At 38.8% G+C, this 14,971-nt stretch overlaps 1 protein-coding gene across 1 annotated transcript; it reads left to right on the top strand.

Annotated features, from left to right (window-relative positions):
- The first annotated feature begins 7,120 nt into the window (after nucleotides 1-7,120).
- Nucleotides 7,121-9,280, top strand: LOC112251085 (dickkopf-related protein 1-like). The gene is made up of 4 exons (XM_024421813.2): nucleotides 7,121-7,614; nucleotides 7,777-7,915; nucleotides 8,147-8,275; nucleotides 8,474-9,280. The coding sequence occupies exons 1-4, from the start codon at nucleotides 7,414-7,416 to the stop codon at nucleotides 8,737-8,739; spliced, it is 735 nt and encodes a 244-aa protein (XP_024277581.1). The 5' UTR covers nucleotides 7,121-7,413; the 3' UTR covers nucleotides 8,740-9,280.
- Nucleotides 9,281-14,971: the final 5,691 nt, after the last annotated feature.

Below are 14,971 nucleotides of genomic sequence, written 5' to 3'. Positions count from 1 at the left end.
ATTCCCCCCTCCTCACAGTAGAAGTATCAAACAAGGTTCTAAAGACTGTTGACATCGAGTGGAAGCCTTAGGAAGTTCAATTTTACCCCATAGACACTGTATATTTGATAGGCAAAGAGTTGAAAAACTTCACACCTCAGATGTCACACTTCCTGGTTGGATTTTTTCTCAGGTTTTTGCCTGCCATATGAGTTCTGTTATATTCACAGACATCATTCAAACAGTTTTAGAAACTTCAGAGTGTTTTCTATCCAAATCGGATCATCAAATCTAATCATATGCATATATTAGCAACTGGGCCTGAGTAGCAGGCAGTTTACTCTGGGCACCTTATTCATCCAACTCAATACTGCCCCCTGCCATAACAATTAAAACAACTTTCTGACAAAATTAGAAATTTACAATATGTGAAACTGTAGCGAGACTCACCCGTATACATGGATGAAAGCTTCATGGCAGATTGCAACCCATTTCATTAAATAAAACGTCCTGTGTCGTTTCTGTTTAGTTTGCACAGATATTCCACTGATTTCAAAACGGTCAACTTCTTCCCACTGTTGATCGACGTTTCTTCCCCATCACTGTCTTCAGAAGACTCTACGATGTCTTCTTCAATGAAAATGTTTTTACCTAAATCAGGGATTTCCTCACTCTCTGATTCATTTTCAGAGTCAAAGAGAGTCCTCCAGAAAGTAGCCCACAACAACTTTTTCCCGCTGACCGGCTTTGTCGATAGCACATGATACATTCAGAGCAGGAATGTTATTGTGAGCAGTAGCAACATATTTGCAGTTCTCCATTGCTAATGTTTTATCTTTCAAAAAACTGCAGTGGAAAGGATTATCTACGCATAATGAGCAGCTCATTTTATAGACACAAGATGCTACACTGCAGACCAATCTGAAACTCATCTCTCGGCATGTCCAAACAACACATTATCTCAGCCAATCATGGCTAGCGGTAAGGTTCCTGTCCCTTTCTAGGGACAGGAACCAACTAGGCTTGTAATTTAACAACTTTATTCGTATTTACAGATGGCATAAAAGTTTTATTTAGGCACATGAACGTTCACATGTTCGAGAATGCATTTGCAAAAAACGCATTTTGCCCCAAAAAACGTTTTACGTTCAAATAGCTCTCCTGTGAAGTTGTGACTTGTTTCCTGAAACGGGTCACATATGGACTTGGTATTTTTCCAAATAGGGAAATCTTCTGTATACCACCCCTACCTTGTCACAACACAACTGATTGTCTGAAATGCATTAAGAATGAGAAAGAAAAGGAAATAAAAGGCACACCTGTTAATTGAAATGCATACAAGTGACTACCTCATGAAGCTGGTTGAGAGAATGCCAAGAGTGTGTATAGCTGTCATCAAGGCAAAGGGTGGCTACTTTGAAGAATCTCAAATTTAACAAGAATTTTGATTTGTTTAACAGTCTTTTTCTTTCTACATGATTCCATGTGTTATTTCATAGTTTCATAGCCTCATCTGAGGCCAAAACCCAATTGAGATGGTTTGGGAAGAGTTGGACTGCAGAGTGAAGGAAAGCCAACAAGTGCAGCCAACAAGTGCTCAGCATATGTGGGAACTCCTTCAAGACTATTGGAAAAGCCTTCTGGGTGAAGCTGGTTGAGAGAATGCCAAGCGTGTGTAAAGCTGTCGTCAAGGCAAAGGGTGGCTAATTTGAAGAATGTCAAAAATAAAATATAGTTTGATTTTAACACTTTTTTGGTTACTACATGATTCCATATGTGTTATTTCATAGTTTTGATGACTTCACTATTATTCTACAATGTAGAAAACAGTAAAAGATCATTTTAAAAAACCTGGAATGAGTAGGTGTGTCCAAACTTGTGGGGGGCGGGGGGGCACATAGTCCCCACACATAATCCATATCATACGCCACTGATATGAGCACATAGCCTACACACTGGGCACAGACATCAATTCAATTGATATTCCACGTTGTTTCCACATCATTTCAACAAATGATTCAACTAGTGTCTGCCCAGTGGGTAGGCCTTCATTAGTTATTTTAAACACTATTGTTGTCATGATGCTGGGACCCATAGATAACATAGCAAACATTTCAGTGTCTTGAACATCACTTTGTCATTCATCTTTTTCCAAACACTTACTGCTTTAATTTCCACAGATTTGTGTGTCCCCAACAGTTACAATTTGACTAGCCTGATATATTTTCCTTGTGGTTGTTGTGTTTCTACTGCAAATTCAGCCTCATGACCACTCTTTAAAGAGTAAAGACAACATACATTTTCATAGTGTTTTTCTAAGTGTCTTTCCTTCCTGTCGCCAAACTAAAGTTGAATGATGATTTGCTATTCAAAACAAGACTACCAAGTCTATAATACAAAGAAGGACACACCCACAGCCACAGGAGCATCTTGCTGTTAAGCCAATTGTAGATTAGATTCAATTGAAAGTGACCTGTATAAGCCTATGACAGAAGGACCTACCACTTTTAAGATATGTTTCATCTGGTTAGTAAGTATTTCAAATGGCAGTAACAATGAGACCAATTGACATGCCCTGTAGGCCTACATTTTATTCTAAGTGTGGCCTTTATTTGAAGAGAAGGAATTGACTTATGAGACATCCCACTGGGCAAACTGGTTGAATCAACATAATGTCCACGTGATTTCAATGAAATTATATTGAACCAACCTGGAAGATGTTCAATTGACGTCTGTACCCAGTTGGACAGGCCTAACAGCGTGTCATGATCACCTCTCTGTGATCTTTTAAACTGTTCAAAAAGGGTTCTTGTTAACCCACATTATTTTACACCTACAGGTAAAGCACCGAACTGAACTATTAGTAATAGCACCAATTCATGTTCAGGTAGGCAATATTTGTTTGGCATTATAAACTGGGTAGTTTGTGTCAAGAGCGCGGATTGGCTGAAAACCATGGTATATCAGATCATATATGGGGCGGCAGGTAGCCGTATGGTTAGAGAGTTAGACTTGAAACCGAAAGGTTGCAAGATCGAATCCCGAGCTGACAAGGTAAAAATGTGTTATTCTGCCCGTGAACAAGGCAGTTAACCCACTGTTCCTAAGCCATCAGTGAAAATAAGATTTTTTTCTTAATTGAATTGCCTATATTATGCTCCATGCATACATACATACAGGCACAACCTTGTTTCTTCTGGTAGTACAAAAACACTGAACTATTGCTAATACTAGTTCATAATCTGCTTGCTCCTCATCCGTTAGAAAGCTGTTGTAGACATCAATGGCGTCCGAGCCAGCTAATGAAAAACAGTGTAATCTTCTGTGCGTCGTCTTTTTCACTCACTCCTATCTTGTCAAATAGAGGGTGAAAAACGGTTTGAACCGCTTCCATTGCTCTTCAACGTTGCCTTTAAGTTTCAATTATGTTGGAGGCTTTAGTTGCACCATGTCGTAGCCAGCAAGCACTGCAACATGACTAGCTACATGCACTGCACACTCCGTTAGCTCCGGCATGGTTATTTTTGACCTCAGTTTCGTTAACCCAGTGGCTAGTTAGCTATGTTAGTTAGTTGATGTGTAGCCTCTTGGTGCCGTTCTGCATTGTTGAACAAAACTCAATGATGGACAAGTCAAAGGGGAGTTCTGTCACTCCTGGTACCATGTTGTATCTTCTTGTCTAAGAAATACTAAAGAAAACAACTATTCTTTAAGACATAAAACCTTCTTTATTCAAGTTAACTGGAGCCCAGTGGCTGATTTAGGTATAGGCGACATGGGCAGCCGCACAGGGCGTCATCTTGCCAGGGGGTGGCACGGGGTGCCCGCACAAAAAACAATCGGAATGGTGACATTTTCGCAATCGGTTTTCTATCGCTCATTTGCACGTCACATGATATCATGTCGCCGTGTGGGACTGTAGGTCAATTAACCTTGTCGGAGTGGGCGCCCTGATTCTACTTTGTGAGCTAGGCAGATCTCCCACTCAGAAGTACAAGATGGGGAGGGGGGCGGGGGTAGTTTGACTTCAGGTCTCCCCACTGGAAGCCTGAGGTAGGGGTAGCAGGGGAATCTATCAAATAGTGCACCTGTAACTTTGTACAGTACTAATGCAATTAGTCAAATCAGTCATACTATGAAATGTTACCAAATAAACAACAATTCATTCATAATAGTGTGAAAATATATTTTTACAGACATATTCTTGCATTTTTTTCTGGTTTGTGCGATATCGTTACGAATAATATAAAACCAGTTTGCTCACCACCAAGGTGAATTGGTTTAGTCTTGACTCTTGGTTGACAGTGTTGGAGGATGGGCAATGTATTGATGCTCGAGTGCCAAATCAACACACATTTGTTTCCATATGTCTTTGTTACTTATTTTTTATATTTATGAGTCTTAAATGTTTTGATTATTTATTTGTGTTGTTCCAAATGTCTGAATAAAAATTACAGTTAGTGCTGAATGGTGTTTAGTTTATTTTGCGGGGGGAGGGCTGAAGTGGGCCAGCTGAAGTGGGGGTTGGCCCAGGGAGCCATACAAACTAGAACTGCCACTGCCAGAGTATAGTGAATTCAGCTGGGATTTCTCGCTCTCCCACTGCTGTGCGTGGTTTGCGCATCCCCTAAGTGGTCACGTGGCCTCCGATACACTATACCACAGTTCCCAAGCGCAAGCATGAATGATTAGAGTGGTCTCATATCTCAATGTGCCAGTCAGCCCTGAAACACCTCTCCAAAGACCATGAATTCTGTGCATTTTTCACACATCTTAATGGTTTGCATATCCCGTAATCAATCACACTTCCCAGCTAGCACAGAACATTCCTGTAACATTCCCTAAATGTTCTCCTTTAGCTCTTTCACAGAACATTCTGGGAACATTGTGGGAAAGTTATTTCTAAGAAATGAAGGAGAACCTTTAGGGAACATTGTTTTTTTAAGGTAGAAACACATGGTTCTGATAGATTTTTGGGGGGTGAATTCGAATTTTTACATAATGTTTCCCTGTTGGAAAAAAGTTATACATTAGGAACGTTGCATATCTAATGGCCACTGGATCAAACTGCTAATAGAGGAGATAAAGTGTGTGCGGAGGTGAGTGCACATCACCCCCCCCCCCAAAAAAAAACATGTTTTGAACTCTCCTTTACAAGACAAACAGTCATGTGACACCTTGGTCACCATTGCTGTTGACAGTTGGGGAAATGGCTGACAGGCAGTTTAGCTTGTTTCAAGTACTGCTGATATTACTATTTTTACATGTGATTAGTCAGAGAAAGTAGAACTACAACACTACAACACATATTTATATGAACATGTTAGGAGGTAGCATAGTTATTTTTGAATGTGTTGTGTATGCAGAATATATTTTTTTATGCGTAAGTCAGCTGGCTTAGCTAACTAGCTAACTTAGCTAACTAACCAGCTGCATTGGCTGCTAGCTAGGTCTGACCATAAAAAACTATTTTTAAAACATGTTTCCAAGAAGAGTGACAAAACTGTTCCTAGGCCGTCATTGAAAATAAGAATTTGTTCTTAACTGACTTGCCTAGTAAAATAAAGGTAAAATTTAAAAAAGAAATGAGGTCTGATAACCCTCTTGCTATGTCATAAATTATAGTTATAGTTATAAATTGGGTTAGAATTGTTGAGTTATAGTTATAGTTTATAGTTATAGTTATAAATTGGGTTATAGTTATAGTTATAGTTATAAATTGGGTTATAATTGTTGAGTATTTTGAAATGGATGGCAATAGATTTGATTTGTTGAATGAATAGGCTACTTGGCTAGTACCTGAAAATGGTAAAACAGTCACATGACCTGTCATGTAAATAAGGAAGTGATTGCAATTAAATGGTAAAGAGAGGTTTACATAAAAAAATCTATGGGATACCACATTTTTTCCATGCGTAATTCATTTTATTGGTCAAAATTGAATAAAAAACGTTTAATTTATATAGAAATTGATCACTTTCTGTTTTAATTTTAGCTTGCTTGGACAGTTTCCCCACCTGCACCATGTGAGTTATCTTCTACTCACTGTAATTCTCAACCTTGTATTTGAAGCAGTTTAGCAGAAGTCCACCACAGAGTTGATAAGTGGATGAGAAAACAATACATTTACTGATTAATCGGTTTCTGATTCTTTGTGACATTTGGAGATCCATTTTGTCCAGAAGTCTACTAGTTAAAGGTGAGTAGGTTTACTTTACTTAGGTACACCACCCGTTCACAAAAATGGATTGCTACTACATCTACTAGTCCATTTATCCAATCTCCTAGCTACCATTTTTTGTTTTTTACAGATGGAGAAATTGTGAGACACAATATTTTTTGTCTTCCCCATTCACCCTATGAATGCCACACATACACAATCCATGTCTCAATTGTCTCAAGGCTTCAAAAACCTTATTTAACCCATCTCCTCCCCTTTATCTACACTGATTGAAGTGGATTTAAAAGTGACATAAACAAGGGATCATAGCTTTCACCTGGATTCCTCTGGTCAGTCTGTCATTGAAAGAGCAGGTTGTTCACAATGTTTTGTACACTCAGTGTATATGTCTTTCCAGGGTTGCAAAATTCTTGAACTTTCAATAAAATCCCTTGTTTTCCTGAATCCCATTTGGATTACCAGTATTTCTGGGAAATCTAGTAATTTATTAAAAGTTTTTGCAACCCTATGGCTGTCTGAATCTTTAGTACCCATTTTTGTAACTTTGACCACATTTTAGCCACGCTGAAATCCACATAACCCACGTTATTTTGACCTACATCGCTATACACCTTTGTTCATATTTAATTGTGTAATCCTGGGAGTGTTCTACTTTAACCTCCAGAGAACGTTCCCAGAACAACCAAAAGAAAAAGTTCAAAGAACGTTAAGAAAAGCTTGTTCCTTTAGGGAACATTGGTACAATGTTTCAGGGAACGTTCCCACACCTTCAGAGAACATTCCCAGAACCAAAATGAGTTATCTTTGCAGTGCCATAATAAACCAGGAGTTGTTGTTTTTTTAGCTGTAGGCTATTCTAATGGAATCCTATACCGTTTAAAGGAGGTCTCCGTGTATGCACGTGATGGACGAAATCACAAGAGACTTGTTGATCACTGAAACATTCTGAAACGAACGCTGGAAACGATTTTGTCCATCACGTGTTGCCCATTTCCGTACAGTAGAGCTCGGGAGTTTAATAAGCGCATTTGGAATTCCACCCGACACCTTTGTTGTGCGCTTGAAGGGGCGGGAATGCAAATAGATCTTCATGTATAAAGAGAACATCGCAGAGCCGTGCGTCAGGATACCTCAAAATACCCCACTAACATACTCTTGAGACTGTGGTAGGATTCAAGACTTTGCGGACTTTTTAAAATACCCTGCATTTGACGATTTTTTAATTCCTTTTTTAAAATTCATAAAACCGAAGTATGCCTAATCTGCCAGTTGGTCGTTTTATGGCCATGTATCTCACGCTGTTTGGATACCTTGGGGATGCTTACGCTGGGGCTGTTTTACTTAACTCTAATGCCATCAAGAACTTGCCCGGTGTCACTGACACGGTTAGCCCGAGCCCACGTCCTTCTTCTTCAGGTAATGACGGACAGAAGGCAGTCGTGGACACTTTGCAGGTAAGCAACTGCACTAGAACGCTCTTGCAGCTGTGCGTAATACCAACACTAACCTATGCCTGAGCGCTTATTGGGCACTTTACCTTACCTACGCTTTTACTGAAATGCGTTTTGCAATTGTGTTCCAATTAAAGTTAATATTGTATTATGTTTTTATGTTAGCCTACATGCACATATAATGCTGAGTGTGTGGCCGATGAATTCTGCAACGATATCCGAGGCGCGTGTCTCCCATGCCGAAAGACCCGGAAACGGTGCGCAAGAGATTCTATGTGCTGCGCCGGGAAGCGCTGCATCAATGGTGAGCTCAACATATGCAAACGCAACATGTTTGTTTTTCCAACCATTTTCAGATCATCACACTTTTAATTCATGCGAGAACTTTGATGTATTTGCGTTTAATGTGGTAGTAACATAAAATGAAATAAACTTATGGTGAGAAAGATGGGGAATTGTGAGATATTGTAATCTTAAAAACTTTACTTGTGTTCAACTGAAGTGACTGTATGATAATGTGTGCCTTTTTCCTCAGGTGTTTGTCAGGCCAGTGATCAAGATGCTGAAACCGCAGTCACTACCAGTGTTGAGAATAGGCAGAACAACACCATGGAACACTATGGCAAGAGACTGCCTCTGCCCCAAGGTCAACATTCTGTAAAAGGTAGGTGTGCATTACACATGCACACACATTATCCAGTACCACCCATAAAGATCCTATAGATTTGTCCTTCCCACCAGTCCCCAATGAATAAGTTACCATAAAAACACAAAGCCAAAGGGATTGAAAGGAAACATTTGATTATCAAAATTCCAGCTATGAGGCCTTTCCAACAGAACCCTTCATATTCCTTCTCTCTAGGTCGGGAAGGTGACAACTGCCTAAGGTCCTCCGACTGCTCTGAGGGTCTGTGCTGTGCACGTCACTTCTGGTCTCGTATCTGTAAGCCGGTGCTGACGGAGGGCCAGGTGTGCACGCGTCACCGTAGGAAAGGCGGCCATGGCCTGGAGCTCTTCCAGCGCTGCGACTGTGGAAATGGCCTCTCATGCAGACTAGAGAGAGGAGAGAAAGACACCGGAGTCAGCAGGACGGCAGTGCGGAACCTGCATACCTGCCAGAGACACTGACACACATCCGGGACATTCACACTGCCTCAGATGCTGACACACAGTCTTGAACATACACACTTCCCACAACCGACACATATCTGACAGATGTCAGAGACGCTGACATGCACAGACCACAACCGGAAAGGAAAAATGGGTTCCGGAGAAAAGTGATGCGCCCAGAGGGATGTGATGGACCAATCCAATTCCCCCTGATGCTGGAGAATGCAAAATAAAGAAGTTGTCATTGGATGTGTATAGGAAAGATCGATACATGTCATCAAAAATGGCAGAGTTGTTTTGTTTCTTTTAATGAAACTTAACTTTGATTGCAGTAAATTACTGTATTGTAAATACTATACTGGAGGTGGCACTTAACTGAGAATTTGAATTCTGTCTACACCTGTATTATAAATAACTTGGTGCTGCATAGTTAATTTCCAATATTGTAAATGTGTACACAATGATTTATATTGTTATTTACTGTGTAATGTAAATGTATCTTTTGTTTACTTGTAAAGTGTAAAGATATTTGTTTAAATAAAACATTCTAATTACCTGACCCATGTTTTAAGTGGCTGCTTGAGCTCTACAAGCACAAAGCTTGTCTGGCTGTTACAATGGCCGTCGAACAATAAACTGGTATTTGATATTGTGATCCAGGGGAAAGGTACAAATCAACCCATATGCCAACAGTGTTTGAATATCCATCCCAAATATGATGTCCAACAGCTTAATGATTCAGTCAAGCTCTCCAAAGACAGGGTAGGAAATGTTTTTAGCATTCCAATTGTAACGTGGGTTAAAAACATAAAATACTATTCCTGTAGCTGTATTAGGTCAACTAATACAGTCCTCGGGACTAAACTAAACACGTGTTCTTTGCATCAAGGAGTGGAGCATGGAAATTAGACAATTTCCATGTCACAAGGCAGTCGCCATAGGCCTACATAATTTCCACGTCACAAGGCAGTTGCCATAGGCCTACATAATTTCCACGTCACAAGGCAGTCGCCATAGGCCTACAAAATTTCCACGTCACAAGGCAGTCGCCATAGGCCTACATAATTTCCACGTCACAAGGCAGTCGCCATAGGCCTACATAATTTCCACGTCACAAGGCAGTCGCCATAGGCCTACATAATTTCCACGTCACAAGGCAGTCGCCATAGGCCTACATAATTTCCACGTCACAAGGCAGTCGCCATAGGCCTACATAATTTCCATACATCTTCAGCTCCAGGAGCTCCATAAAACTGTCCTACAAAACAAATATCACTGGGTTTGTACATTTCACTCACATATTCAATCAGACATTAGTAATGTGTTGCAACATTCACGGAGAATGTGCCCAGGGAGAAGGAGAGCAGGTCTAGTTGGAATATGGGCACCAACGACTAAAAAAAAACACTACATTTACGATTATTCCTATTTCTCATACTTCACCACTACTGTCCTCCCAAGGCACCCCAACTAGCACATAGTACGAGGATCCCCTGATTGACCAAAACAGGAAGGCTTTCAGACAAAAGGCCACACCCTTAATAAAACATTGCATACACCTGGCACAGGCAAACCAACAAGTGTGCGTTCAAAATAGGTAGACGGCTCTACCCCATTACACAAGCTTGCAACCACCCCTTTTGGGAAGCAAGGAGTTATTCAGTCATGCTCTTGGTGGAATTTAACACCTAACCCGGGCAACACAAATTAGTGGTCAGGACTAGATGGAAAGCTTAAATGTTTGACCCAGATATCCTGGTCATGGTTTTTACACATACACACTAGTGGAGGCTGGTGGGGGGTGTTATAGGAGGACGGCCTCATTGTAAAGGCTGGAATGGAATGGCATCAAACACAATACACATATGGAAACAATATGTTTGACTCAGTTGCTTTTATTCCATTCCAGCCATTACAATAAGCCCGTCTTCCTATAGCTCTTCCCACCACACACACACACACACACACACACACACACACACACACACACAACACACACGCACACATCACATCAAAATATCACATCACAAAACATCATACCTTTGTGACAATGTGGGGGGCTTGACCATAGGAGAAATGTCATAGTGGTGAGACAGTCCTTGGGCCATGCATGGCTTTCTGTAAAAACAACACCTAGTTCTTTACAGACAGGAGCACTATAGCAGGGCACTACAAAGACAATAACACTGTATCTAATGACAAGCGGCCATATCAAATGAAAAGAGTCAATAGCTAGGTTTCCATTTAATTGGCAACAGATTTTCATGTGAATATTCTAAAATCCGCATGGAAACTACATGGATATTTCCCCACCATACATGTGTTTCCATCAAATTGAATTATTGTAGTTAAATTCTCATTTACCGAATACAAAATACAAGTTAAAAGGTACAATATGCAGAATTTGCTCCACCATTCATTGGTTGCTACAATTCTAATAATTCGCCTAATTTCAGTTTATGTGACAAAGTGCAGTATAGAGAATTGTTGTACCATCTAAATCACTATGAAATATATTTTCAGTATGAATATTTCAATATGATTTTGGAATGAGATGTTCGATGAGCAGATGTCCACATACTTTTGGTCATATAGTGTATTATATCACCAAATTCTACCTGTGTATCTCTAATTAGGACGAAGTGTATCACATGATGGTAAGGGAATGACTGTGTCTTCTGTCCCAGAATAGCAGACCGATTATTTTGTTGATATCCCAGTGATTTGGATCAAAGGCTGACAAAGAGAAACATTTGATTTCTAATCATGCAAAGTTGCCCCCCTGCAACATTTTATGTCACAGCCATATACAGTATGATGGTTAAAGAAGGATGGTGTTCATGCAGTATGGGCCCGATTTGATTTAAGCACTTCTAAGTACTTGGTATTCAGACGTACCTTACGCAGGTGTGCAACAAGCTCTTTGGGAGTGGGTCCCTTAAGCATATGTAATACATTTAGAGTTTTGATTCAATAGGGTTTTTAGTACATACATCCAAAGCCATCCCTTTTAATACGGTGTACCCTAAATTAAAATGTTCAGACTCAATATAATTTATTGAGAAAATGGGTTCAGAATATTAAGGATCAATGAAAGAAAGCCATCAAAATATGATGAGTTTGATTCTAAAACACTTTATATCTATTTTCAAAAATGTTGGCATATTAGGTAAATAGTTTTTTCACTATCTAATCATGACATGAGGTTGTTAAATGACAGAAATTTCAGAGAGACAAATAATCATGTTTTTTGCTAAATGCTATATATCCGCCTCACTCTCAGATAAATAAGTAACACTGCTAGGTTTTAAACAGTCAAATGTTACAAATAACTACATTTTTAATAAAGAACTGTAAAAATGTTACATTTGTGACATCAACATATCATTTTTGTATTTGAAAAAACGATTTAACACAGCAATATGAAATCAGGATTTTAAACATTTATATTTGACATTTTAGTCATTTAGCAGATGCTCTCATCCAGAGCGACTTAAAGGTCCAATGCAGCTATTTTTATCTATATATCAAATCATATCTGGGTAACAATTAAGTACCTTACTCTGATTGTTTTCAATAAAAAATGTCAAAATGAAACAAAAAATGCTTCTTAGGAAAGAGCAATTTCTCAAGCAAGAATTTTAGTAAGACTACCTGTGAGTGGTGTGAGTGAAGAGGGGAAAATGAAAAACAAGTTGTTATTTGCAGAGGAAAGGAACTCTCTTTCTTATTGGTCTATTAACTAATTCACCAGGCAGGCCAAAAAAATCCATCTCACCAAAACAGGGAGAAATTTCAGGCAGTCTTCTCAAACAGCTCTTACACTAAAAGTGCGTAATCGCCATTTTCACAATTTCACAGTATTATTTCAACCTCACAGTGTGGACATGTTTTTAAAGCACAGGGGGATTTTTTTTGGTGGGGTGGAGACTGCATTGGGCCTTTAAGATACAGGTGTACAATCTTAACTTGACCACTCTTTTGTTGCTGAGAATTTTCCTGAACAGAAAGACTGTAATTTCATTTAGAAAATGTAGACTTAATCTGCCCTAACGAAAAATGTATAAACCCCCTACAAAAATTACCACAAATTATACTCCATATAATAATGAATATTTCCTGTTGCTGCAGGATTAGCTGGGTCAAATAGAGACGATACATCTGTAGCTAGGGGAGACAATCACATATTACAGTCAAATATACAGGATACGAACATTCCATTAAAGCTAAACAATGGATATACAGTATTTTGCAAAATAAAATAAAACAATTTAATCATACACATCTAAAATCAATTTAAAGACAAATCTGAGTACAGTAATATTTTACACACACATGAAGGTACCCATAACCAACCATTCAGTTGTTCAACCCATTAAATATTGAAAGGGGAGAAAATTGCAACAATAAGGGTTCTACCCTAATCCTCACTGTTAATGGAATATATCCATATATAGAGTAAAGAAAATTAAACAACTGATGTAATGGTATGATGCCAAATGTAGGCTTCAATTTGAAGGTAACTGACACTAAGATGTAAAAAATGTGTGTGGGTATTACTGAGGGTGGCTACTAATAGTGACTAATATTTAACATGATACAAAAACATTTTTAAAAGAGAAAAGTCTGAGCTGAAAATAAAACATTCTAGAATGCACAAAGTTTCAATTTGGTCTGACTGTGACTCTGCACGGATTTGGTCTCCAAGATTCATTCCTGCAAGTTATAAGGGCGTACAATTTCAATTCTGCATAGCAGCACAGCATTTCAAATACTCCACGGTGGAAAAAGAGCACACATAGCCTACCTGTCATGTTGATATGCTTCAGTTTTCAGGCAAATTACTGGTTTAACATTTGTCTCCAGCGATCATAAGGTAAAATATATCTAAAACAATTGTCATTTATATTTACAATCTCCTCATCCAAATGCAGTGTGGAAATGTGAGGACCTTTTACTTCTTCAAATTAATTGTTATAGTTATAAAATTGAAATTTTCTTTTCATTTCTATTTCATCTTTTCAATTATATTTCAACGATATGCTAATTGTATTATTTTCAATGATATTCTGATTTAATCTCTTCAATTTGTGTTCTCTGAAGAGAAAAAAAGATCCAATCAGGATTTTTCTTTGGTGTTCTTTCGGGAGATACATTTGGCTAGTTAAGTCATCCATTGACTAGACCATCAAAAGCTATATAGAAGGCATTCGCCATTGAACTGTATTAGGGCAGTATTTTGGAGTGACAGTGGAATCATCCAATCACACTTTGACTAGGTGGAACTGTTTTTACAAAAATGTATGGAAACTTCCACCTTTTGAAGGCTGACAGGTCACTGCACAATAGCGAGTTTAGTTAGCGTAGTTTTCCTATGGTCTAACCAGCTAGCTTTTGTTGTAGGTTATTGGGCAGATGCTCAACAGGTGTTATCAAAGAGGATGTTCCTGCTCATTTGTTAGCTTTGCCCTTTTCAAGATTAACGTTCAGCAAGAAGTCAAATAGTTTTGTGTCAATGAGTCAATACATGTTAGAATCCCCTTTGGCAGTGATTGCAGTTGTGAGTCTTTCTGGGTAAGTCTCTGAGTGTTGTGCACACCTGGATTGTATAATATTTGCAGATTTTTTTATTTTTTTATTCTTCAAACTGTCAAGTCGGTTGTTGATCATTGCTACACAGCCATTTTCATGTCTTGCCATAGATTTTTAAGCTGATTTAAGTCAAAACTGTAACTAGGCCACTAAGGAACATTCAATGTCGTCTTGGTAAGCACCTCCAGTGTATATTTGGCATTGCGTTTTAGGTTATTGTCCTGCTTATTGAACTTGCCTCCCAGTGTCTGTTGGAAAGCAGAATGAACCAGGTTTAACTCGCGAATTTTGGCTATGCTTAGCTCTATTCGGTTTCTTTTTATATAAAAAAAACTCCCTACTCCTTGCCGATTACAAGCAGACACATTAAATGATGCGGCCACCACCATGCTTGAAAATATGAAGAGTGGTATTCAGTAATGTGTTGTTGGTTTTGCCCTAAAAATAACGCTTTGTGTTCAGCACATAAAGTTAATTTCTTTGTCACATTCTTTTGCAGTTTTAATGCCTTATTGCAAAAAGGATGCATGTTTTTTATTTTTTTTATTCTGTTCAGGATTCCTTCTTTTCAGTTAGTATTGTGCAGTAATTACATTGTTGTTGATTCATCCTCAGTTTTCTTCTATCACAGCCATTAAACTCTGTAACTGTTTTAAAG

This window comes from Oncorhynchus tshawytscha, linkage group LG01 (genome assembly GCF_018296145.1).
Source record: "Oncorhynchus tshawytscha isolate Ot180627B linkage group LG01, Otsh_v2.0, whole genome shotgun sequence".
In the NCBI taxonomy this organism is placed as follows: Eukaryota; Metazoa; Chordata; class Actinopteri; order Salmoniformes; family Salmonidae; genus Oncorhynchus; species Oncorhynchus tshawytscha.
The sequence above is the reverse complement of the archived record's forward strand: the minus strand, read 5'-3'. Positions and strand labels throughout refer to the sequence as shown.

Excerpts from the sequence above, each read along its gene's own strand:
- LOC112251085 (XM_024421813.2), top strand. The coding sequence starts at position 7,414 with ATGCCTAATCTGCCAGTTGGTCGTTTTATGGCCATGTATCTCACGCTG. Across the intron at positions 7,615-7,776 it reads CAGTCGTGGACACTTTGCAG|CCTACATGCACATATAATGC; the intron begins GTAAGCAACTGC and ends TTTTTATGTTAG. Across the intron at positions 8,276-8,473 it reads AGGTCAACATTCTGTAAAAG|GTCGGGAAGGTGACAACTGC; the intron begins GTAGGTGTGCAT and ends CCTTCTCTCTAG.